This window comes from Podarcis filfolensis, assembly GCF_964270895.1.
Source record: "Podarcis filfolensis genome assembly, chromosome: Z".
NCBI lineage: Eukaryota > Metazoa > Chordata > Lepidosauria > Squamata > Lacertidae > Podarcis > Podarcis filfolensis.
In genome coordinates this window covers 19,839,549-19,866,673 of record NC_139617.1, presented here as the reverse complement: position 1 = coordinate 19,866,673, position 27,125 = coordinate 19,839,549, and the positions used below count along the sequence as shown (strand labels likewise).

General features: G+C 42.9%; 1 protein-coding gene across 1 annotated transcript in view; it reads left to right on the top strand.

Annotated features, from left to right (window-relative positions):
• The window catches only part of ZNF185 (zinc finger protein 185 with LIM domain), a 69,366-nt gene that overhangs the window by 11,922 nt on the left and 30,319 nt on the right, over nt 1–27,125 (top strand). Inside the window, exons 3-11 of the mRNA XM_083595914.1 lie at nt 15,370–15,447; nt 16,039–16,174; nt 17,478–17,552; nt 18,005–18,067; nt 19,717–19,755; nt 20,625–20,693; nt 21,974–22,042; nt 23,958–24,038; nt 25,295–25,378. Of these exons, the coding sequence (XP_083452040.1) occupies nt 15,423–15,447; nt 16,039–16,174; nt 17,478–17,552; nt 18,005–18,067; nt 19,717–19,755; nt 20,625–20,693; nt 21,974–22,042; nt 23,958–24,038; nt 25,295–25,378 (641 nt within the window). The 5' untranslated portion in view covers nt 15,370–15,422. The remainder of the gene's footprint in view (nt 1–15,369; nt 15,448–16,038; nt 16,175–17,477; nt 17,553–18,004; nt 18,068–19,716; nt 19,756–20,624; nt 20,694–21,973; nt 22,043–23,957; nt 24,039–25,294; nt 25,379–27,125) is intronic.

Here is a 27,125-nt window from a genome sequence, read left to right as displayed (position 1 = left end):
ATGACTGTGTCCAGACACACATCCAAGGCTTGCACAGCCTTTCCTAACTAAATTGTTATGGGGGGGGGGGAGTTTCTGTTAATGGTTGTTTTGCTGGTCTCTGTATTGTTTTCAGCTTCTCCTTAAAGCTATTTAAATGATATATGAGCTTGCTTCTTGCGGTTGTTTTTACAGTAGGTGAGCCAACTTGTGTGGGCTTTGCCTTAAAAGGCAGCGTAAAAAGAAAAGATTTGCACACCAAACACCGCAACTAGGGATGCACAAAGCTGCCAATTTCAGTTTATCTCTATTTCATTTTTTTATTTCAGTTCTCCAAATTTCCACATCAATTTTCAAAATTTATTTCAAAAGGTACTAATGAAAATTCCTCTGCATTTTAGCATAAAATTACTCCTAATGTACACATTTTTCTATGCAATTTTGTCTAATACACACATTTTTGGATATATAATGCATTTTGATATGCTATTTTTACTAATATATGCATTTTTAAATGCACACTTTACCTTAGTCTACACATTTTTGTAGACACTACTTGGCTGGAGAGCTACATTGCAATATTCAGAGAAGTGTGAATTTTGAAGGATGGCCATGTTTCAGATTGCATATTGTTGTGAATTAGGCAGGATCACCTTTAAAGGCAAACTATATTTTCTCCACGATCCTTAAATTTACAACAGAGCAAGCTGCCTTCACCCAGGACAGATGGCCTGTCCATCTAGCTTTGTAAGCGGTGGCAGTAGCTCGCCAAAGTGTCAACTTGGTGGTCTTTCACATCACCTGCTATCAGATCCTTAAAAAAGAAGGATGCCAGGGATTGAACTTGAGACCTCTAGTGTTCAAAGAATGTGCCCTAACTACTGAACTACACACACACACACACACACACACACACACACACACACGAGAGACAGAGAGACACACAGAGAGAAATCACAAACAAGGAAAGCCCCGTTTCCCCCCCCAGTTAAGAGCAATTGAAGTTTTTAAAATCCCAGAACAGACTATTTGTCTGGCTAGCCCAACACTACTATTTGGACCATAAGGGATGCGGGGGGTGCTGTGGTCTAAACCACTGAGCTTTTTGGGCTTGCTGATCAGAAGGTCGGTGGTTCGAATCCCTGCGACAGGGTGAGCTCCTGTTGCTCTGTCCCAGCTCCTGCTAACCTAGCAGTTCGAAAGCACACCAGTGCAAGTAGATAAATAGGCACCGCTGCGGCAGGAAGGTAAATGGCATTTCTGTGCACTCTGGTTTCCATCACAGTGTTCTGTTGCGCCAGAAGCAGTTTAGTCATGCTGGCCACATGACCCAGAAAGCTGTCTGTGGACAAACACTGGCTCCCTTGGCCTGAAAGCGAGACGAGTGCCGCAACCTCCTAGTCGCCTTTGACTGGACTTAACCATCCGGGGTCCTTTACTCTTTACCTTTTACTATTTGGACCTTCAGCGTAGGTAGGGGTTGCTAGCATGGCACCCATGGGTACACCCATGCTCCCACAAAGACCCTCCCTCACACTGTTACAGTAGCCTCAAACTCTTTTCCCAAATGGGTAATTTTAGACTCTAGAGTTAATGGGCTTCCAGGCAGTAATGTGTATGACTTCCACTTGTTCCAATTGCATTATAGCCTGCCTGTTTAGAAGGCAGATGTGTATTATTTCAAAAAGCTTCAAAATGTGGCAAAGCACATTTTTCAAGTGTTGTGAGGGGGCTCTTGTACAGTGGGGCCCTAGACTTCTGCCCCAAAGCCCTGCCCTGTTGTACCCAGAAAACAGGGTCAGTGATTTACCATTGGAGCACATGGGTGGTGGCTGTTGTTATTATTGCTGTTACATTTCACTTCCATAGTACAGGCATATGAAAATAGATCTATGCAGTATGCAGAATCGCAATTAGAACCAAAAAGGCACCTTACATGAAATCAAGCATTATGTAATTTAATTATCACATCAGAGGCTAGGAAGCTGAAATCAAAGCAGAAATCCAAGTGCACCTCCTTAGGACAATTTCTAGAGTGTTGCTGATGCTCCAATGTTGGGGGAGCATCCTGAAACTGGCTGTGCAGGCTTGTAGCAGCCACAGGGCCTCCATCCTCTTTAGGTAGATGAATCTGTTGAATAATCATTAGGAATTAATTATAGGTAACAACAATAATTACCGACAGCTGAAGTGGGGCAAGGCACTTCAGAAATGCCAATAATAACTGGAATTTCTGCCTGTCAGAAAGCAGTTAGAGGCAACAAATCTCTATCAGGTATTGGTGGTAGCAGTCAAGAGTGGGAGGCAACAGCAGTCCCACATTTAGAGTCCTCCCTTTATCCTGTCTTTCAGAACTGCAGAAACCTAGCTCCACCTCTGCATATGGGGCCTTAGGCACTTCCATACCCTCCAACATTTCACCAATGAAAATAGAGACGTCCTATTCCATTATTATTATTATTATTATTATTATTATTATTATTATTATTACCCTGCCCATCTGGCTGGATTGCCCCAGCCATTCTGGGTGGCTTCCAACATATATAAAAGCATAATAAAACATTAAACATTAAAAAGGAAAACTTCCCTATGCAGGGCTGCCTTCAGATGTCTTCTAAATGTTGTATAGCCACTTATCTCATTGGCTCGGGGGGGGGGGGTCAGATAACTCCATACCCTCCAACATTTCTCTGAGAATAATAGGGACATCCTAAGGAAAAGGGACATTCCTCCCTCATAACGGGACTCTCCTGTTTGGTGTCCCAGCAGGGCATTCTACTTTCCTCCTGTGCTCTGTGTTGTCTTCCTGCATCCCAACCTTCACTCATTCCTCCTTGTGCTGTTTCTTAAAGTGTATTTACTTCCCGGAGGCGGGGGGTGTTGTTGTTTTTAAATAAAGATTTGTTTATTTTTTTGGTAGCTCTGCAAACCTTTGGGCTCCTTTTCTCTTTGTTCTCTTTTTAAATATATAATCTTTAATTTTCATTTGTATATATTACAACAATTATTCAACTGTAATTTTAACATTTCGAACTCCAACTCCCTTCCCCCTCTTTCTGTGGTTCTTTACATTTCTTTTCATCTCCCTCCATATCTCAACCTATTCTTTTATATATCTATTCCCGTATCTCGTATATATTTTGAAACTGCAGGTTTTTACATTAATCCTGCCAATGTCTTAATCTGTTTACAGTTTGTAAGTACTCAGTAAACCATTTCCATTCCTTTCTTTTAAAAGTGTTATCTTGGTTTGTTATTCTTCCAGTAAGTTTTCCCATTTCTGCGTAGTCCATCAACTTCTGTATCCATTCTTTTCTCATTGGGACCTCGTCTTCCTTCAATTTTTGGGCCAATAACATTCTTGCAGCTGTGGTTGCATACATAAATAAATTTCTATACTGTTTAGGTAGTTCTGATCTCATAATTCCCAAAAGAAAAGCTTCTGGTTTTTAAAATAAATGTTATCTTAAACATCTTTTTCAGTTCATTATATATCATTTCCCAGTAAGCTTTAACCTTATTATAAGACCACCACATATGAAACCAGTAAGCTTTAACCTTATTACAAGACCACCACATTTCTCTTTACATTTCCAGCACATATTCAATTTCTGTTTATACATTTTGGCCAATATACTGGGTGTTAGGGACTATCTATATAACATTTTCATATAATTTTCTCTTAAACTATAACATGCTGTAAATTTTAGATCCACATTCCATAAATGTTCCCATGCACCCATTCCTATATTATGATCAATATCTATTGCCCAGTGTATAACTGAAGATTCACTTGTTTGTCCTTTGTCTTTCATTTCAATAACATCATATACATTTCAGATAACACTTTAATATTACAGTTTAACAGGTCTCTTTCTAGTTGTGATTTTTGTTCCCCAAACCCCTACTTCATATCCTTTTTAAATACTTCATTCAAATGATGATATTGTAACCATGTTGTTAACACCTCTGATAAATACTTAAATTCTTTTAATTTAAATTTTCCACCTTCTCTTAATAAATTTCTGTAAGTTGCCCAATTTTCCATCATATTTTTCTTCTTTACTGCTATGGCTTCCAAAGGTGAAAGCCATAGTGGTGCTTTGGTCTCCAACAAGTTTTTATACTTATCCCTTACTCTATACAATTTTTTCCTGATTGTATGGTTTGTAAAACCTTTATGTACTTTCGCCTTTTCATACCACAAGTAAGTATGCCAACCAAAAATATCATCATGACCTTCCAAATCTAAAATATGTGTATTCTTCAATCCTTCAACCAGCACTGAGAAGATGCTTTATAATATAATCTCATATCCGACAGGGAAAAACCTCCTCTCTCTTTCACATCTATCAGTGTTTTATATTTTATTCTCGGTTTTTCCAAAGCCTTAAACATAAAGTCCCAGAAGTCATTGTCAAATGCTTTCTCAGCATCTAAAAACATTAAAGCTGCTTGTTTTTTATTTCTTATTTCTAAATATTATATTACATCAATTATGTTTCTAATATTATCTTTCATTTGTCTTTCTGACAAAATCTGGCCTGATCTTCATGGATTACCTCTTTTAATACAGTTTTCAACCTATTAGCTATTATGTCTCCAAACAGTTTATAATTGTTATTCAACAACAAAATAGGTTGATAGATATACAGAGTTGGTTATGAACTATCTTGCTTATGAAATAAAGTTATGTATGCACTCTTCCAAGAATCTGGTAACTCTCCTGTATTCAAAGTTATATTCCCAATATCTTTTAAAGGTTGTATTAGGTATTCTTGTAATTTACTTTGTAATATATTGCTGTCCTTCAGGACCTGGTGTCTTCCCTAATTTTGCTGTAAAATTGCTTGCTGTAATTCCATCATTGTGACAGGTACATTCAGAAATGTCATTTTATTTTTTGGTATCATAGGTAGTTTGTTGTCTTCTAAATATTTACCCATTTCATCTAAATTACTTGGTTTGGCTCAATATTGTTCTGTATAAAAACTCACAAACTGATCTCTTATTTCTTTTCGGATTTTCCACAACTCTACCTACTACATTTAGTCTATTAATACTGTTTTGTTTTTTCTTCTTCTTTATTTGCCAAGCTAATAGTTTCCCTGGCTTGTTAGCTTGTTCAAATTGTTTCCGTTTTAAATATCTAAAGGTATTTTGATTAAATTAATATAATTAAGTTGTGCTTGATAAGTAAAATGTGTGTAAAATTGCACAGAAATAATTAAAAATATTAAATGATTGCTAAGTACTTGCAGTTATATCATCATCGTCATCATTTGGCATTACCTGTCATTTTCAGAAGGTAACATTTAAATTCTTTGCTTTTCTGAAAACAGGCTTACGAACCTAAATGTTGCCCAGCCATAAAAATAATAGCAGATTTGAATTCCTCACACCCAAAAACATATTCTTAAGACCTCCCACTGAATAAATTTGCAAAAATCAAGTTTCACCCCTATAATGACACACCCTAACATCCATTACGGTCTGTCCTGGCTCCCTAAAGTGGAAAGGCACACCCTGAGATTAAAATCTATAATTAGAGAGGCTGACATCTCTATCACTTGGGTTTGTAGGTTTTTTTTTAATATGCCCATATAAATTGATTAGGCAGTCACTATATATCTAGATGCCTACATTTTACTGACAGCAGACTACCCACTGCACTCACTGAGAGATCTGATGTGGTCTAGTGGTTAGTGTGTCAGACTAAGTCCTGGGAGGTAGGTAAGGTAAAGGGACCCCTGACCATTAGGTCCAGTCGTGACTGACTCTGACATTGCAGCGCTCATCTCGCTTTATTGGCCGAGGGAGCCGGCGTACGGCTTCCGGGTCATGTGGCCAGCATGATTATGCCGCTTCTGGTGAACCAGAGCAGCGCACAGAAACGCCGTTTACCTTCCCGCCGGAGCCGTACCTATTAATCTACTTGCACTTTTGACGTGCTTTCGAACTGCTAGGTTGGCAGGAGCAGGGACCGAGCAACGGGAGCTCACCCCATCGTGGGGATTCGAATTGCCAACCTTCTGATCAGCAAGTCCTAGGCTCTGTGGTTTAACCCACACCGCCACCCGTGTCCCTTAAGTCCTAGGAGACTAGGGTTCAAATCCCCACTCAGCCCTGAAGCTGGGTGACCTTGAGCCAGTCAATTACTCTCAACCAAACCTACCTTGCAAAGGATAGAATGAGGGAAGAGGAAGAATGTATGCCACCTTGATCTCCTTAGAAGAAAGGTGGAATAGGAATGTCATAAATACATAAATAAAGTAATAAAATAAATTTATCAGTGTGTGGCCCTACAAGCATCTCTGTCTGGCCCCAGGCTGCAGCCCCTCAACAGCTCTGCTTTGTAGCCCAAATATATTTACTTGGATAATGCCACTGAGTTCAGATAATGCCAGGAGGATCGGGATATGTGCATGTAAGTAAGTAAAAACTAGCCTACTCTGCTGAGCACTCACTATTCCCTCCACTGGCAAATGGCACTTGGAAGATTGCTCAGAAGTGAATGTGGCTCTCAGACTGAAAAAGATTTCCCAGCCGTGATATATAAGATGATATATAAGATTGTTCCATGGGCTAGCAGAATAGGTTTATGCAGTGCTTTTTTTCTAAAGAAAAAATATGTTTAGGGGTACTCTCATTTTCCTACTCATATTGAAATACTGTCCCTCAACGAGGCCAAACGAGTCACAAAATATTTAGGGGTATGCGTACCCCTGTGTCCCCCTAGATAAAAAGCACTGGGTTTATGGTCTTTGTCCAAGGGGAAGCTATGCCACCCTCTTGGTCTTACTATACCTGATCCAACCACCCCTATTTCATACTCTCCAAGTGTCCTGATTTTCCAAGGACAGTCCTGGAATTACAGAAGCCATCCCAGTTTCTGATTTGATCCTGGAATGTTGCGGATTTCCTTTTTCCTCCTCTCCTCGTCTTGATTAAAAGTGGTGGAAAGATCAGACCCCCCGCTCCTGTTCTTTTTGGAAATAGGAGCTGTTGTTCTCTCTCTCTTTCTCTCTCTCTGTTTGTGTGTGTTTGTGTATAGGTGCAAAAACAGAGTCCTGTTTATACTGAAAATACCTGCATCAAATGAAGAAAACAATGAAGCTGGCATGCAAAGCCCTTCCTATAATTTTGAAGGAAAATGTAGCCATTCCACGTTCAATTCTTTAATTGCAACGCTCCAGTCATTTTTAAGGAAACATGCATGCATTCTGTAGGCGTGCTAGTGGTACCAACAAGCCACAACTTAGGGATGATGCTTGGTGGAGGTGAAATATTGCCATTTATTGTAAGTGGAGCCTTATACTGTCTGCTCAGAAGCTAAGTCTCACTATATTCAGTGGAGCTTATTCCCAGGTAACCGGGCAAAGACTGTGCAGTGTTAACATCGCGATCCTAAGCATTTTTACTCAGAACTAAGTCCCACTGAGTTTAATAGGATTTACTCTTTGGTATGGACGCGGGTGGTGCGGTGGGTTAAACCACAGAGCCTAGGACTTGCCGATCAAGGCTCCCTCGGCCTATAGAGCGAGATGAGCACCGCAACCCCAGAGTCGGCCACGACTAGACCTAATGGTCAGGAGTCCCTTTACCTTTACCTTTTTACTTTCTGGTATATTCCTGATCATTCTTCTTCTTCTTCTTCTTCTTCTTCTTCTTCTTCTTCTTCTTCTTCTTCTTCTTCTTCCCTGAGAGGGACTCAAGGCAGCATGTAGCTAAAATTTTATTTCATTCCATTTATCCATGGAATGTGTTCTATACAATCCCTTCCCTCTTACATTTTTTCTTTACAACAATCTCGTGAGACAGGTGAGGCAGAGAGGTTGTAATTGGCTCAAGGTGACAGATGTATATAGGTATATGACATCTACATGTGTGGTGAGATCGAATGTGGGAGAAGTTTCCTGATGTAGAATAGATTGTTCCTATTTTCATCTGAGAGATGTTGGAGGCTCAGTCCACAACATCTCTAGGTAGCACTGGGAAAGACCCCTGCCTGAGTCCCTGGAGAGTCAGTGTAGAGGCTATACTGAACTGACTGAGCTAATGGATTAATTCAGCATAAGGCAGCTTCCTAAGTACCGGTATCTTCTGACTCCACGTGAGATGAGCGCCGCACCCCATAGTCGCCTTTGACTGGACTTAACCATCCAGGGGTCCTTTACTTTTTTACCTTTGGTAAACTACTCAGGGTTGTATCCAGCTTAGCTCACTGAAATTAATGCACCTCAGCTAGTCATTCCTATTGATTTCAATGGGGCTACTTTGAGTACGAGCAACATTGAAAACAACCTTCTGTCTTTATTTTTGGGTTTCAGGGATGCCTTGTTAAAATTTTATTTGTGTGAGTTGCTAGCATCGTTGCCTTGGTTCAGCTTCTTCCTCAGCATATCCAGAAGTTACATTTTTATTTGTTGTGTTTATAAGTATCAATAAACTGCTTAATAATAGTAATAGAATTCCAAAGTGGTACACGTAAAAACAATATACAACAAATATCAATGATATACAAATAAAGCCAGCAAGGTTATATGTCAACTTATGTCTGAAGGTGGATTGGCTACTTGGGATTGATGAGTTTTTGGAGGAGAGAACATTGGAGATTTATGACATTTCTATGATGCTTGAGTTCACTTACAAATATTCAAGTTCAGCAAAGGTTGAAGAAGACAGCTTGACACTCTTACGAAGAACAGATCCACTCACGGCCCCCTGTGTCAGAACTCCAGAGATAACCTCCTACCCTTAGAAACTTTCAGCTTCACAGAGCTCAAAGCCCACTCTCTAGCGGGGTGCTGCAAAACGAGAAGGCCAGAGCTGACACTGGACTTCAAAAATGGAATGCTGATGGGGATCATGGGGGGAACCTGAAAATTAGGTGGAGCGTCTGGAATCCTCAATGGGGAACAATCCATGCTGCAACAATTTGTTGTAGGTCACACTTATAAGAATAACGTCACACGCAACCCTGAACTCTGATTCCAGGGGTTCCAGGCCCAGTGTTTGGTTTACTTAGAATGCGGGACTGCGGAGACTATGGTGTGCTAGGATATATGATTTATTTACGCATATATACAACCTGAACGTACAATGGAGGGGCTCACAGCATTAACCCATTGGAAATTCTTGCTTCTTCCATAGCCACCCATTATTATTTTTTAAAATGTTTTTATAAAAGGTTTTTCTTGGGTTACAAAAGTACACACATCATCTCTGTTTTCAGATCATAAAGCCCTTTCTACAGGTCAGTTATATTTGATGTGAGACATTAATGTTGTATACAATATAAAATTGGGGGCGAAGAGAGGAGGGGAGAGAGGCGGTAGTAAACTTTCTTTCTTTTATAATACAGTGGTACCTTGGTTTACGAACATAATCTGTTCCGGAAGTCCGTACTTAAACCAAAGCGTTCTTAAACCAAGGCATGCTTTCCCATAGAAACCAAGGACTCAAATTACAAATGGAACACACTCAACATATTCTGCTTCCAAGGCAAAGTTCACAAACCAAAACACCTACTTCTGGGTTTGCAGCGTTCTTAATCCAAGTTGTTTACCAACTACCAGTAAGCTGTTCTTCAACCAAGGTACCACTGTAGCGTATGTGCAAGGTTTTTGTATCAGCCTCATGTGGGTAGGTTCTTTTTCTATTCAATTATTAGTTTTGATTGGCATTGAGAGAGGTTGGGAGGCCCAGGGCATGGCTGATTGTCTTCAGCTAACAGCAGTGAGTTGCAGAAATCAACCATGGCGCTCACTCTGTGGCTTCTGCCTGCCCAGTTCACACACACTAACTCCAGCTATTGTCTTTTTCACTGCCAGCCCACTCATTTGCCCTATGGCACAGAGCAGCTGTCTTTGTTATGCTAACGCTACTTAGGTGGTAATGACAGTCCTTGCCTGGCTAATTCAATCCATTAGATTTCAACCCCATGCAGACTAAGCCCCCATACTCACAACAATACTAACTGCAGGTCTTCAGGGGTGTCTCTCGCTCCAGATGACTCACCAGCACTGGGAACGGTGTACACATTGCTAAAAAGCAGGAAGCACATAGCCAAAAAAGAGAGTGGCGTAAGAATTGCATATGTTAGTTTATTACTATAGATGCACAATTATAAATGGGAGAGATTCAATATCATGCTCTTCTGATCGTTCTGTCAGTATAAACATTTCTGCCTCTTTCTCCCCCTGCACACTGTTCTGGGTGTTCTCCTGACCCCCTCCAGAGCCAATTTGGGGGCGGATTGGGGGCACAAAGAGAGTGTAAAAGAGGAAACCCCATTATGCTAGTGGGAGCCCTTGCACACTGGTTTACTTGAATCTGGCCCATTGAGCTGTAGCCAATGTTAGTCATAGAGTAGACCCCTTGAAATTAAAGGACATACTTAATTCCAATAATTTCACTGAGTGCATTCTGAGTAAAAAGTTAGTTGGATACAATCCTGTTATTGTAATTTAAAGAACAGTACAATGCAGTTCACTTGAACAGGAAAGCCTGTGACCAGGCCACTGTTGATGGGGCATATTCAAGAAAACTGTTCTCCCTTCTTATGGGTATTGTTAAACTAGGCTTAAACTGCACAGCCTTTCAGAAATAGGACTCCTTCAACTAGAATTGGGATGGGGAACCTGTAGCCTTCCAGATGTTGGACTCCAACTTCCATTGGCCATAGCCAGCACAACCAGTGGTAAGGGATGATGGGGGGAGTTCTAGTCCAGAAACCATGTTTATGGAAGACAATCTTACTTGGCTACGAGTGATCACCAAAGAAGAAGAAGGAGGAGCAGAAGTATGATAAAACTTCAGTGGATGGGAGAATACTAAAGGGGCAACAGCTAAACAAATCCCAATGTACCATACCTATGTTCAGTGGACATAGAATGCTAAGTGTCTCTGGGGTGGAACAGGAAAAACTCCTGTAAAGAGTGCTTGTACCTGTAACATGCTGGGAGGAAACTGTCAAGAAAGGGCAGGGCTTGCTACGATTTCATGATTCATGGTTTGGGGAGGGGAAATGAGCACCGGCAAGGGCTGTTTGTTGTTCCCCAAAGCCATACCTGGCAAGTGCTTCCAACCTGCCTAGTTCTGCATGAATCTGCAAAGCCAGAAATTCCAGTGCAACCTGAGTGTCTGGGATGAGCTATTCCAAGTTTAATTGAGAAAAAGAGGCAGTCTAGACCTGTTGATGAGAGAGCCTTGGCGTAGCTAGTACATACATTGTCAAGTCTCTGAAAAATTAAACGGCTGCTTTAGTGTGGGTCTGTCTGAGAGACAGGACAGGATGAAAGTTGTGTGGCCTCTTAGTGGTTTTATAACACAGCAGCTCAGGTAGGATGCCCCGCTTTGCAGAGGACAGCCTTCCAGTTTAGGGGTGGATGCCTGTGGACACCAGCATTGCGCTTTCCATTTTTAAGTTCGGAATAGAGTAGTTGCTTTGGAAGACGATCATCAGGCATCCACACAACTTGACCAGTCCAATGAAGTTGATGTTGAGGAATCATTGCTTCAACACTGGTGATCTTTGCTTCTTCCAGTACACCGATATTAGTTTGCCTGTCTTCCCAAGTGATGTGTAAATTTTTTCGGAGACACCGTTGATGGAATCTTTCAAGGAGTTGGAGATGGCATTTATAAGTGGTCCATGTTTCCTGCAAACCTTACAGATCTCTTTGTAGATTGACACTCCCCCCTTCCTGCTTTGTCACTGCAAATTTTTAAATGTTATTGATTTGTTAACCAAAAAAAAATGTGCAGGTATAAAGAAAGAAAACAAAGGATCAAAAAATGTAGACCATAAAGCATCACAGCCTGGGGGGGGGGGACAAGAGTACAGCTGTTCCAAATATATAATAAAGCATTAGCTCATACAAATATTCCCTTTACAAATAACAAAATATATGTAAAAATAAAAGTTTTCGCCACCTGTGGGTTCCATCATTACTGAGGTTCTATAAAGTCAAGATGAGCCAGATATTTGCATAGGTAAAGGTAAAGGGACCACTGACCGTTAGGTCCAGTCGCAGACAACTCTGGGGTTGCAGTGCTCATCTCGCTTTACTGGCTGAGGGAGCCGGCGTTTGTCTGCAGACAGCTTCTGGGTCATGTGGCCAGCATGACTAAACTGCTTCTGGTGAACCAGAACCAGAGCAGCACACGGAAACACTATTTACCTTCCCGCCAGAGCAGTACCTATTTATCTACTTGCACTTTGACGTGCTTTCGAACTGCTAGGTTGGCAGGAGCAGGGACCGAGCAACGGGAGCTCACCCCGTCGTGGGGATTCGAACCTCCGACCTTCTGATCGGCAAGCCCTAGGCTGTGTGGTTTAACCCACAGCACCACCCGCGTCCCTGATATTTGCATAGACACCCCATTTGTTGGTGGCAGGGCTTTTATTTCAGCCAGAACTCACCAGAACTCAGTTCCAGCGCATCTCAGGTGGATGCCATTGCCATTCTAAGAGAACAAGGGAGAAGTTCATGGTGAGCTGCAGCACCTATTTTTCTAGAAAAATGGCACTGGCTGGTGACAGAATTTGCTGTATTCTCTACAGAGTGCTCCAACTTCTCCAGCAGTTTGGGGATGAACCCCAGTGCATGAATGTAGCTTTCAATCATCCTTAGTATGATGGTTGCTGGGGTGTCAACATGCATTTCTCTCTTCTCATCCGTGACATGTTGGAGAGTGTGCCTGTAGTCTCAGTACCTCTGATACTTCAGTTCTTTGCTGTTATGGAAACTAGCATATTTGAGGGATCTGGGTGGGGATCCAAACCTGGTGCCCTGGCTAAAACAAACACCTTGGAATCAAGGCAAGTTTCTAGTACTGGGGAAATAAGTTTTATTTCCTGCTTTTAGTGCTGTCGACACCAGTTCTTGACAGCTGGGCTGACACATTTACTGTTTAGGATTGCATTGTGATAAGGAAACAAACTAGTGCACAAATATGCATGACAGGACCGGGATGCCAAGCAGTGGCTAGGCAGGGGGCGGAAGTAGCAGTGCTTACTTCATCCTAAAGCAACGGGAGTGGCTCACTGTCCCTTCCATCTTATAGACTAACAGTGAACTCATTCTCTGAGGGCGGATCCTTACGTACATAAAAAAGGGTGGTAACAACAGGTTTGGGTGGCAGCCAAGGTTTGCAAAAGTGCGAGAAAACAGCCTAGGGCCAAAAACAGTGTGCTCAGTAGGCATGGAATGCTGAATGACTGTTGTGTGTGGGGCAGAGGGTTGGAGCTAGAAGCTGAGTGGAGTATCTTTGGAAGGGTATGGCTGGCTGGCTGGAGTCCTGAACAAGAGCACTCCAGGGTAACAAGGTCTTGTGCGTCCAACTTGTAACTGGTCAGCACTATGATCCTTTCTCCTACTTCCCACAGCTGTGTCCAGGATGTCACTGAATCTACATCCCCTTAGAATGTCTGAGTTCAAAATGTCAAGGGTTGTGCTGGCCGTATGTTTTGCCTTCAGGGCTCCCTTCCTCCTTGAGTAGGCACCCTCCTCCTCACCGGTACTGGCAAACAGAGTTAGCGGTCGAACAAAACATGGAAGATCACAGACTCCCCATCCTGCTTGTTATATGAGGAACGCTGAGCATTTCCAAAGCAGTTCCCTACAGCTGTCTTCTCCTCCCTCTTCCTTCCCTGACCTGCCTATTTGTGGTGCTTAATTTCTCTCTCTGCAATCAGGATAAGCTTTAGCTCATCGCTAATGTCATATCACAGACACCACACATTATAAGCCGTTGCTTCCTCTCTCCGCTTCTATTAAGGTTTTTGAGTGGAATACTGGAACACACATGCCAAATCCTCCCCCCCCCCCAAGCTGCTGAATCAGGAGCCCAGAGGACTCCCCCACTTTTGGAATACAAGCAGCTCAGCTGCAGGGAGAACGCATGCTGATCTCAGCAACCCACCTAGATATTCTCTCTCCTTAGAGACACTCTTCTAGGCAGCTCTACAAACTGTTGATCTATCAAACAAGAGACCTGCACAGCCAGCAGTAGAACTCAATATTGTAGAATAATGCTGACAGCTCATAAACCTTAGGAACACACACACACACACACACACACACACACACACACACACACAATGCAATCAATTGAGACAGGGGTTTCCATACGTCGACTGCCAGTGGATGTGTTCATTCAGGGTGGTCTACAACGTGGATTTGTTGTTAATTGCATTTTTATTGCTTCTTTTATTTCTCATACATTGTTGTTTTTTTGTACTGCAATGTTGATGTAATTGATTTCTGTAGAACCCAAGCAACAACTTCCTTAGTTTATGGTACATTTCCTGACATTTATATGTTTCCTGTCTTGTACCTTGAGATAAGAATGCTTAAGAAGAAACATTCATCTAGTTCAGCATCCTGTTTCCCTACAGTGGCCAAAGAGGTACTTCTGAAAAGACTGTAACACAAGAAGCTGCCTGATAGCAAATGGGCCTATCTGTTCATCTGTCTAGCTCAGTATTATCTACTGTGATTGGTTGTAGTTCTCTAGGGTCTTTGCTACCTATGTGAGCCTTTTAACTAGTGATGCCAGGGACTGAAGTTGAGAAATTCTTCGTGCAAAGTCTGTACTCTGTTACAGAGCTGTATATCACCCAACCCCTTAAGCAGGCTAGGAATGAAATTGCTTCTCCAGCCATTGTTCTCCAACAACTGGTATCCAGTGAAACATTGTCATTGGTTGCTTCTAAATGGCCTGTTTACTTATTTTGAAGCAGGTTTACTGAACATAAGGACCAAAACCACATTCATTGTGCAACCAGAACTTGCTGGTATGCAACTGGACTCCACTTGCAAGATAACAACAATCAGGAAGGGGCCACTGGACATTGAGGTTTCTTTAACCATTAGGGCTAATCATTTCTTTAAACACAAGAGCTCCAAGTTCTTTTTCTCTGTGCCCATATTTCTGTAAATCCAAGGTGGATTTACAAAACAACATTTGGATTTACAAAACAACATTTGGATTTACAAAACAACATTTATTGGGTGGGGGGGTTGGATCCCTCAGGATGTTGGACTACACGAAAAGCCTAAAGGTGCCCACGTGTTTTAAAATTTAAGCCTGTTTACAAGAAGCTCACATGAGCTCACATGCAAAGATAACATTTGCATTCATTGCCTCACCCCCTTATGCATCTGGCCCTGTCCACCAGCAGCGAGTGGCCCCTGGAATGTTTTCCAGGATGGAATGTGGCCCTCTTGCTGAAAAAATGTTCCTCACCCCTGCAGTAAGTAATGCAACTGTTGGAAGAATCATAAAAAATAGAGTCCATTTTGTAGAAAGTTCAGCAATGCCTGTAGTACTTCCACTCGTCCAGTCTCATTAATAACCTGGATTTCATTCTTCCCTTCCCAGTTATACCTGCTAGCACAAAACTTTGAATATTGAGGAAGGACGAAACACAAACCATGCTGTCCCTCGGCGTTGTGAAAGGTAATGAACTGCTGAGTAATTCTTACTCATTCCCAAGGGTTTCGAAGTTTGCAGCTCATTCTGCAGGGCTCTACTTTTAAGCTGCATAGTAAAGGTATGCAGGTCCAGTCGTGACCGACTCTGGGGTTGCGGCGCTCATCTCGCTTTATTGGCCGAGGAAGCCGGCGTACAGCTTCCGGGTCATGTGGTCAGCATGACTAAGCCGCTTCTGGTGAACCAGAGCAGCACACAGAAATGCCATTTACCTTCCCGCCAGAGCGGTACCTATTTATCTACGTGCACTTTGACGTGCTTTTGAACTGCTAGGTTGGCAGGAGCAGGGACCAAGCAACGGGAGCTCACCCCATTGTGGGGATTTGAACCGCTGACCTTCTGATCGGCAAGTCCTAGGCTCTGTAGTTTAACCCACACCGCCACCCGTGTCTCTTTTTTAAGCTGCATACCTCCAACATTCTTCAGATGAGAATAGGGACATTTCTCACTGCCCCCCCCTGCATTTTTTGTCCCCTGCAACAGAGCATTTCCAATCAGTAGAAGGGCAAGTGTCTGCATTATGCAAGTGACTTAGCTAACACTTTGTGCATTCATTAGATGGCGTCATTCTACCTAGCGATGAGGATCGAAAGAGGATCATCACCCAGATGAAAGTGCGGACAACACTGAAAGGGGATAAGAGCTGGATTCAGCAGAGATCGGACCCTGAGGAAGAGCAGAACCACAGCCCATTGTGAGTAGAGGCATTCACCTGCCTTGCCTGCAAGATTGCTGCTCCATCTGCCCAGTCCTCTTTCCAATGCTGCCAAAAGATAATATCTCAATCATCACCCAACTTCTCCGAGAAAAGTTCACAAGGGATCAGACTTCAGATTTTGCATTGTGTGCAGTGCTATTGAATATGAAGAGCCTTGTATTTTTTTAAAAAGGCAGTTGACGAGCAGCTGGTGTCTGCCAGAGCACTGAGAGACATTGGCATGCAATTGAAGATCCAGAGCACCAAAGATCCATTTATTCACTTTCCTCTGAAGGTGCAGCCTGTAAAGAGGGAACAACTAGGATTTTAGATTCTTTGTCAGCTATCTCATATGTAAGCAAGTGTATGTCTGAGGTTTTTTGTTGGTCCTAGCCCAGGAGAGGGTGGAACCTTCAGCCCCTGGGCCAATCGCCCAGCCAGGTTACAAGTTGTCCTGCAAGGCCATTTCTCCCAAACCACATCTGCCTGTCTATCAGCTGGTGTCCCTGCAGGGAATACACTGTCAAAGCAGACCCCTGCAGCCAAAAGGATTGAATCCCCACTTCACCAGCTGGTGAACACAGTTTTCAATCCTGAAGGGTGCTGCTTTGCCAGTGCATTCTCTGTGGGGAATATACTGACAAGGCAGAACCTTGTAAGTCAGTTTTGCCAGGTGGGCAGAACTGCCCATCTATCAATTGTCTAGGGCTGGAAGAATCTGTTCTCTCATATTCTCAGTTTTCCATTCTCCAAATTTTGCAACAATTTATAATCTTTTTAATTAGAAAAAAAAAATCATGAAAATTCTTCAACATTTTAGTGTAAATTTCTCCAGATAAGCACATTTTAGTACAAGCAGTTTTGACCAATATACGTACACATTTTGCAGAAGACTTCCTGTAACATGGTGAATTTTTGTATAATAATAATAATAATAATAATAATAATAATAATAATAATATCTTTATTGTCATTGCCCCCTCTCAGGGACAACGAAATTACTTGACTGCTCCATAAAAACACTAATTAAAACTAATATTATGATTCTCCTGCTTGGAATATAGCATCTCAACCTTCGGATAAGTGCAAATTTCAAATGATGGTTGTGTTTTGGTTCTCCAGATTTTATGGCGAAGGGTGTGTAATGAATAAATATTGATATAATTATATCAATATTGATATATTGATTTAAATATTGATAATAATAACTGAAAGAGCCTGAAAGCCTCTTTTACCAGGGCTGCTTCCACCACACTGATTTCTCACTTTTGCCTCTCTTTTCCCCTCTTCCGTCCAACAGGCATTCACCATTGAGGACCAGGGGCACCACTGGGAAATCTCCTGCCTCACCGAAGAGTTTGTCACCAACTCGCAGGTGCCTTTGATGAACCGCCTTCACACATCTTGCTTCCTTTGGGATCTATCCACTGGCGATTCTGTGTGGGCTTTGTAGGGTTTGAGATGCATTCTGGACTTAGAACATTTCGGGATGCAGCAGTGCTGGGAGGATGCCTCTGCATGATATTCTGGGAAGCTGTTACCAGTCTGAGAATATAATATTTGGTTAGATGGGTCAAGAATCTGACTCAATATGGTATATGACAGTTTCCTTAATTTATATACTTCTTATCATGGCAGTTGACTCAACTGCTCAGCTACCTTCGAAGGCTACTAGGCAAACATCAGTCTACATAAAAGTCAAGTGACAGTAAGCTCTCCCTTAGCCAAATGCAATAGGACTCAAATTCCATCATGAATTTGTGATGTTTTATCCTGCCATGATGTTGTCTTTTGTTATCTGGTAACATTTCTCTTCTATTCTTCCAGATTAGCCTTTGCTGAACCACCTTCCCAAGCAGAACCACAGTCTCCAAAAAGTTATTCCAAAAAGTTAGTGACTCCCTTTTACTGCAAAAAGTAGGGCACTTAATGGGGGAGAGGGGTGTGGTTACCTTAGATAAAATTTGGCATTGCAGGTTGTAGTCTGTGAATTTCAGTTTGTGTATGTGTTTACTGTAATTCTGTGTAAAAACTAGATATCAAAGTTCCCCTGAACCAAGCTAGGAAATGAACATCGAGCAGTTGTAAATCCCACCTTACAACATAGCTGTCAACCTTCCATTTTTTTTTGCGGGAAATTCCCTTATTCCAGCGCCATTTCCCGCTGCTTTCTGCTGCTATCCCAGATTGTTAGATATCCCGTAGACTGTCCCCGGGACAGGTGAGGCTGCTAATCCCTTATTTTCGAGGCTGCTGATCCCTTATTTTCAAATCTGAAAGTTGACAGCTATGCCTTACTTTGAGAGAGGAACTTTGAAAACCCTGCAATTCTTCTCTGGCTTAGATTAAAACTGAGCTGGATAAGAATTTGCAGCTTCTCCCCAGCCAATATCTACCGTCCTGTTTTGGGGGGACAGGAGACGGGCCGGTGTGGAGGACTCCCTGGTCCTGAATGGGGTAACTGTGCCCCTGAAGGACCAGGTGCACAGCCTGGGAGTCATTCTGGACTCACAGCTGTCCATGCAGGCGCAGGTCAATTCTGTGTCCAGGGCAGCTGTTTATCAGCTCCATCTGGTACGCAGGCTGAGACCCTACCTGCCCGTGGACTGTCTCGCCAGAGTGGTGCATGCTCTAGTTATCTTTCTTGGGCTACTGCAATGCGCTATATGTGGGGCAACATATGAAGGTGACCCGGAAACTACAACTAATCCAGAATGTGGCAGCTAGACTGGTGACTGGGAGCGGCTGCCGAGACCATATAACACCGATCTTGCAAGACCTACACTGGCTCCCAGTACATTTCCGAGCACAATTCAAAGTGTTGGTGCTGACCTTTAAAGCCCTAAACGGCCTCGGTCCAGTATACCTGAAGGAGCATCTCCATCCCCATCGTTCTGCCCAGACACTGAGGTCCAGCGCTGAGGGCCTTCTGGTGGTTCCCTCACTGCGAGAAGCCAAGTTACAGGGAACCAGGCAGAGGGCCTTCTCGGTCATGGCACCCGCCTTGTGGAACGCCCTCCCACTAGATGTCAAAGAGAAAAATAGCTACCAAACCTTTAGAAGACATCTGAAGGCAGCCCTGTTTAGGGAAGCTTTTAATGTTTAATAGGTTATTGTATTTTAGTGTTTTGTATTTTAGTGTTTTGTTGGAAGCCGCCCAGAGTGCCTGGGGAAACCAGATGGGCGGGGTATAAATAAATAAATAAATAAATAAATAAATAATAATTATCCTTCTGTATCCTCCCCAGCCCCAAACTCAGCAGTTCCTTCCTTTCTCAGGTAAAAAATAAATTGCACAGGATGGATGTAGTTCTTACAATGATTCTTTCAATGGTTTTTAAAAACAAAACACACATTTCCCCAACAACTTATTGACCACTGGGGCAAATGTAGTTTCCCCACAACAGCAGTGCTTCTCCATGGAAATGTCTTTGTTTGTTCAATCTTTCCAAAGCCAATAGTCTGGATAAAACCTTAAGTGTTATGCCTCTGCATATTTTTCTGCTTTTGCCAATAATGTATTTCTGTTCTCTACCTAGATCTCCCAGTGCCACATCACCTTCTGGGTACCTCATCAGGTGAGAGAGATGGGACCAGAAAGAAGGAAAGCATTTTGCTTTTGATATAGAATCATAGAATGAAGGAGAGTCCACCACCTTCCAAAAAAGTCACCTTCCACTCATAAACAGCTCTTAATGTCAGAAAGTTCTTCCTGATATTTAATCAGAAATTCCTTTCTTGTAACTTGAATCCATTGGTATAAGTCCTACCCTTCAGAGCAGCAGAAAACAAACTTGTTCCATCTTCTGCAGGACAGTCCTTTAGATATTTGAATATGGCTATCATATCTCTCCTCAGTCTCCTCTTATCCAGGCTAAATATACTCAACTCCTTCAACCATTCCTCTTAAGGTTTGCTTTCCAGACCCTTGACCAAGGCAGAATACAACGGTACTATTATGTCTCTTAATAAGGACACTAGACTTCTGTTGATGCAGTCTAGAATAGCATTAGCGGGTTTTTTGCTGCTGTATAACACTGTTGACTCATATGAAGCTTGTGGTCTGCTAAGACCCCTAAATCCTTTTCACATGTACTACTGGCAAGCCAAGTGTCCCCCATCTTATAATTCTGCAACTGGTTATTCCTGCTTAAGTGTGTCCTCCTAGCGGTGCAGCAATAAAATTGCCAGCCCATTTGCAAAGCTAGGGAGGGTCTGGTATAGTTTCAAACTGGTACAAATCCACCTAACAGAAACCTTGACCAGCCCACATTTTACCAGCTTTTCTGCAAGAATATCATGGGGGACTTTGAAATCAAGATACACTATATCCTCATGGAGATCAAGATACACAAAGTCCACAGTATTCCCAGATCCACCAAGCTTGTAATGTGTTGCGTGATCTTGGAAGTTACTTACATCTTTTCTCTCTCTGTCTCTCTTTTAGAGGGGTTTTCACCAAGACCATTGATAAGACTACTCCTTTGAACACAGCATCCAATGGCTCACAAAAGAGGTGTGTTTGATTAATCTCTGATCTTGGGACAGACACATGGCTTTGTCAGTGAAGTCAAATCCATACGATCCAAGCACACCCCTTGCCAGAAATAATGGGGGCGGTTTAAGGATGGGCAATCATTGCAGAACCATCAAAATACAAATACAGGTAGCCCACATTTGTCTAAAAAACAGTGCCTATTCAGAAGTAGTTATGATAGAATGGTAGAATCATAGAGTTGGAAGGGATTCCATGGACCTTCTAGTCCCATGGTTCCCAACGTGGGGCACCCCCCCACACAGGAGGACAATTTGATTTTTTTGGGGGGGGCAATTCGAGAATGAGTAAGACCAAGTTAATGGCCTTTTAGGCTTTCTCCACATCAGGGGACGTGGGTGGCGCTGTGGGTTAAACCACAGAGCCTATGACTTGCCGATCAGAAGGTCAGCGGTTCGAATTCCTATGACAGGGTGAGCTCCCATTGCTCCATCCCTGCTCCTGCCAACCTAGCAGTTTGAAAGCACGTCAAACTGCAAGTAGATAAATAGGTACCGCTCTGGCAGGAAGGTAAACGGCGTTTCCCTGCGCTGTTCTGGTTCGCCAGAAGCGGCTTAGTCATGCTGGCCACATGACCCGGAAGCTGTACGCCGGCTCCCTTGGCCAATAAAGCGAGATGAGCGCCGCAACCTCAGAGTCGGTGACAACTGGACCTAATGGTCAGGTGTCCCTTTACCTTTACCACGTGAATAGGAGTTCACTTTTTGAATAATAATAATAACTTTGTTATTTATACCCTGCCCATCTGGCTGAATTTCCACAGCCACTCTGGGGGGCTTCCAACAAAATATTGAAAATACAACAAAATAATAAGAATTATACGTCCGGGGGGGGGGGTCCAGGATTTTAGAGATGATTAGGTGGGGCATGGCCAAAAAAAGCTTGGGAACTACTGATCTACTCCAACTCCCTGCAATGCAGGAATGTTCAATGGGCTTACTCCCTGGTAAGTGTGAATAATCCCAAAATTATTAAATTGAACTATGTCCAAGAGTGTAATTGGATAGTCTTGCTGCACACTTTGTCCTGTATCAAGTAAAAATCTAGAAGCTTACTTAAAAGAAAGAAAGCTGGACATTTAGAAAAGTGGGGTGGCTAAGAGGCTGGGACATCCGTGGATACAAAACCTCAGACCTTTGAAACTGCACACTCACCGTTATATTATGAGGATATAACCCTGCAGACATATCACTTCTGTTTGTTCAAACCACTGATTATCTCTGGGCGTGTTCTGCTTTCAGTGCCAAGAGTGCCAGCCTGCCCCGCTTCAGTCAAGGGCACAAGATGAGTACTGAGGAGTACAAGAAACTGTGAGTATACCCAGAGGGGATTTGCTCCCCTCCTCTAAAGAAACCCCATCTTCGTCAGGGCAGGCACCTCATATATAATGCTCAACAGAACTCAATCACAGGCAAGGAAGACCCATTCTCATTGATGCTGGGGATGATTATACACACACACACACACACACACACACAGCCTCAAAGTGAATTGCACCACATTTTAAAACATCAAACTATTAATCCAGTGTTTAAAACTAGGTTTTAACCGAAAGGTGTTTATCCGGCAACATGAATAAAAAGGATGCATCCAGCCCAACCTTGCTAAAAAGAACAATGTTCATTTATTATTATTTAGATTCATATACCACCCTTCATCACAAGATCTCAGAGCAGTTCACAAGATAAAACACTGCATATTTGCTTGAACCTTATCACTTTCCACAATAAAACAGCACAACCTGACAATTAACAAATAAAAACAACAAGAAGAAAAAAACTTGGATTCTTTTTTGTTTTGTTCCTCTTTTCGTATCAGGGGAGATTTCTTATAGTAACATAGGAAATGGCCTCATACAGAGTCATATCATTGGTTCCTCTGGCTCAGTATTGTCTACACTGACTGGCAGCAGTTCTCCAGATTTCAGCCCTACCTGGAGGTGCCAGGAATTGAACCTGGGACCTACTGTGTGCAAAGCAGATGCTCTGCAACTGAGCTACATCCTTTTCATCTCCCTCCTACACCTGCAGCTCATCTGCCCCATGTCCCATGCCATTCTCAAGGAGCTTCTAAGCCCCAGGATCACATTTTCAGGAGGAGCAGGGTGATTCAGATGAAAGGGTGAGGCAGGGAGGTCTAATTCTGGGAACAGGAGCTATGCTCCATTCACTGAATGGAAGCTAGAATCCAAGCCAAAGGCAACAAATGAACTAAATTCCCCCCACTCCCGTTACTTTACATAACAATGATGGCAGTTATGTGTCAGTATTGGACAGCAGTCAGACACCCTGTGACACAAAGCGCCTTTTAGTTTCAGTCGCTCTCTCTCCATCTTTTATCTTCTTCCCAATGTTCAGCTTTGTTGCTTTGCTCCCTCCTTTTTTCCTTTCTCTTCTCTCTCTGGTTGTTCTTCAGCTCTCACTAACCACCATCACCCTCCTTGCCTTTCCCGCAAGCTCTGTGCTCCTTCTTTCATTTTATTGGTTCAGGAGAAAAAGTAGGTATAGAAAGTACTCTTTGTTGAGAAAATCCCAGCAGAGATTTAAAATCACAAAATATGCTGTAAAGCAAAGGGTGGAAATATAGGCTATTTAGACCTTTAAAATATGTCTTTCCAAGTGAGTTCCAAAACAGTCCCCTCTTTCCCCAGCATAGCAGAAGACCAAATGTTTAGTAAGTTACAAATGGTTTACTTACAAACTCTCCAAAGGTCTGATTCATGTGCTTTTCCACACATCGGTCATGAAAGTTGCACAGGCAGCAACGCCGGCCCACCCGTGAAGCAAGGTGAGGCAACTGCCTCAGGTGGCAGGATCCACAGGGCAGGAGATCTCAATGTAGGTCTTTATTCCACCCTTGTTCCTGATGTAGAACATCCCTAGTGGGGAGGAAGGTACCATGTCTTGGGCCAGCCCTTCATGCATTAATTAAACTTAAGCATGTCAGTTAGATGAGGCTGGTTATCTCACATGCTTTCCCCACATCCTATGATCTCACAGTCCAGATAATTCCCTCCCATTCCCAAAGTTCAGAGGGGCATGTGGATCTTTATGTAGCCACAAGAGGGAGGTACTGGCAGGCTTCAGAGAATCCAAAGTGTACTTTGCTGCCTTTCACTGTGGTTGGGGCTGTTGTAGAGAGGTGAGGATGATGAGCAAGCTTCCTCCTGTGGCTGCTTGCTGAAAATAATAATAATCCACCTCTTCTTTCTTATACATGATTCAGGGCTCCTTATAACATCAAACGAGAGCTATCCGAACCAGGTGATGTGGAGCCTTCCGTTTCCCCAGATGAGCAACAAAAGAGGTACCTCATCACAACTGCAGCAGACTGCACATTGAGGGTTATGGAGCTGAGAGCACACCATGAACAATGAGCTCTTGCATGGGGGATTTATGGTGCAATCCAAATCCCAGACTCACCAGAATGGGGAGCTTTGGATCCAGCGGGTTTTGGGCTGCCCCAGCTGAGCCAGGGCTACACTGGCATAAATCTCCCACCCAGGCTGAGCCGCTGCAATGCCAGGGTAGCTTAAGTAGGCATAGCCCCCTCCCATGAAAGGGGTGTTCCAAGTGGGTGGCGGGAGAGAGGGAGATAATTGCACTAATTCCAAACATCTTTCAGCTCAGTCACATGAACCAGCAACATAGCAACAGTTCATATAGATTGGATTGCTCTGTTAGACCAGGTTCTTCTTCTCGCGTGTCTGACTGCACTTCTTCCAACTGCAGCTGTGGGCTCACATGATTAAATGCTACTTCATATTAAAAGTTCCATCTGCACAGAAAACCAGCAAGTTTTCTGTGCTCAAGGATTTGTTGATTTGTGTGGAGCCTTCAGTCAAGAGAGCCTTCATCTGCAGTCTGAAGCAAACAGTACAAGGTGGCCATATGAGACCACAGACGGCTGCTCTGCTTGAAAGACTGTCCAGTCCATGTCTGATTTAGAGGTAAGGGACCCTAAGAAGGGAGAGAAGGGGCTTTGAAGTTGCCCACCAACAGGGAGCAGCTGTTGCCCACCAACAAGGCAGCAGAGAGAGCAAGCATACAAGTCACCTAGTCAGTCTTGCCCACAGTGATTATTTCCAAATATGCATCTATAAATATAAATCAGTACAGTGGTACCTCGGGTTAAATACTTAATTCATTCCGGAGGTCTGTTCTTAACCTGAAACTGTTCTTAATCTGAAGCAGCACTTTAGCTAATGGGGCCTCCCACTGCTGCCGCGCCGCCGGAGCACGATTTCTGTTCTCATCCTGAAGCAAAGTTCTTAACCCGAGATAATATTTCTGGGTTAGTGGAGTCTGTAACCTGAAGCGTATGTAACCTGAAGCGTATGTAACCTGAAGTACCAATATATATGCAAATTTCATACAGGCCTGTCATCTTTCTTTAGTCCTATTGTTGTGGTGGTGTATTTTGTCACTTTTGGCAATGTGTAAGATGCCAAACCTAATGAGAGTAGTCTATACAGTTCTGTATATTCTGTGATTAAATTTCACAGATGTAGAACCTGGCATGTCCTGTTTCTATCCTACTTCCTTTCTCTCTTCCCCTCACAGGACTGAAGCTGCGAGCAGCGTGCTTAGGAGAACAGCCAGCAGGGAGCGCTCCTATGTCCTTTCAGCTGCTAAGAAAAGCAATGGGTAAGTTTGAGTGGAGGGAAGGGGATTTATTAACAAGAGAAACAAAAGAACAGTTCTTAGCGATGTTTGAAGGTGTAACGACCTAAAACAGGCCAGCAGAATTATGACTGGATTTTTTAATTAACTCATTTGGAATTGGCATGGATTGGAAATACACCAGTCTCTCCACCCCTACCAAACACATACATACACATTTTGCCAGGTTGTGCTCTTCATAGCTCCTGCCAACCTAGCAGTTCAAAAGCACGTCAAAGTGCAAGGAGATAAATAGGTACCACTCTGGCGGGAAGGTAAACGTCGTTTCCGTGCGCTGCTCTGGTTCGCCAGAAGCAGCTTAGTCATGCTGGCCACATGACCCGGAAGCTGTACACTGGCTCCCTCGGCCGTTAAAATGAGATGAGAGCCGCAACCCCAGAGTCAGTCACGACTGGACCTAATGGTCAGGGGTCCCTTTACCTTACCTCCCTCCCAGGACTTAGTCTGACACACTAACCACTAGACCACACCAGATCTCTCAATGAGTGCAGTGGGGTAGTCTGCTGTCAGTAAAATGTAGCCATCTAGATATATAGTGACTGCCCGATCAATTTATATGGGCGTATTAAAAAAAAACCTACAAACCCAAGTGATAGAAATGTCAGCCTCTCTAATTATAGATTTTAATCTCAGGGTGTGCCTTTCCACTTTAGGGAGCCAGGACAGACCGTAATGGATATTAGGGTGTGTCATTACAGGGGTGAAACTTGATTTTTGCAAATTTATTCAGTGGGAGGTCTTAAGAATATGTTTTTGGGTGTGAGGAATTCAAATCTGCTATTATTTTTATGGCTGGGCAACATGTAGGTTCGTAAGCCTGTTTTCAGAAAAGCAAAGAATTTAAATGTTACCTTCTGAAAATGACAGGTAATGCCAAATGATGATGATGATATAAATGCAAGTACTTAGCAATCATTTAATATTTTTAATTATTTCTGTGCAATTTTACACACATTTTGCTTACCTTTTACTCTTCATAGCACTATTTTTAACAGTGACATTCATGGCTCTCCAGTTGTAGTCATTGGACTACAACCCCCACCATCCCTGATCATTGGCTTGGCTTGGCAGGAGTTGGTATTCAACAACAAACTGGAGGGCCATAGCTTCCCCACCTGTGCTTTAGATTCTACACAGGAATTATGGGAGGAAAACAACAAACAAGGTTTCAAGGATTCCTTTGAGGGCGTTGGGCAGAAGAAGAGGAAAGGGTGACTGAAGGTTGTGTACTAACAGCATGGGATGAGGGAGCAGGCAGAGGTGTGTTTTTGTAAGGTGGTGGCATTGCCACCTATCACTTTTATTCACAAAACAATGAATAAAAACACATGAGCAGTTGATCTTTTGAAAGTTATGGTGACCTCAACTCACCCTGCTGATGGGTTTTAGTAGTCCAATAGTGTTTTTAGAAGTCCAATGCAAGAGCCACCATCCTTCATGGCCAAGAGGTGAGTTAAGGCCCCTTGTTGTCTCTCTACTGGTTCAATGGCCTGGATGAGGATGGACAACAAAGAGTCTTACAGCACCTTATTGACTATCCAATGTATTATATGGCACAAGCTTCCCTGGAGTGGAGTCCACTTTCTCAGATGCCAGCCCAGAAAAACTTATGCTATAAAAAATTGAGTAGTCTCCAAGGCTGGGTGGAATTGTGCCTTTGTGCTCCCTCGCTCCATTTTTTTAGTGTCCCCAATGAAATTGCTTTTCAAAA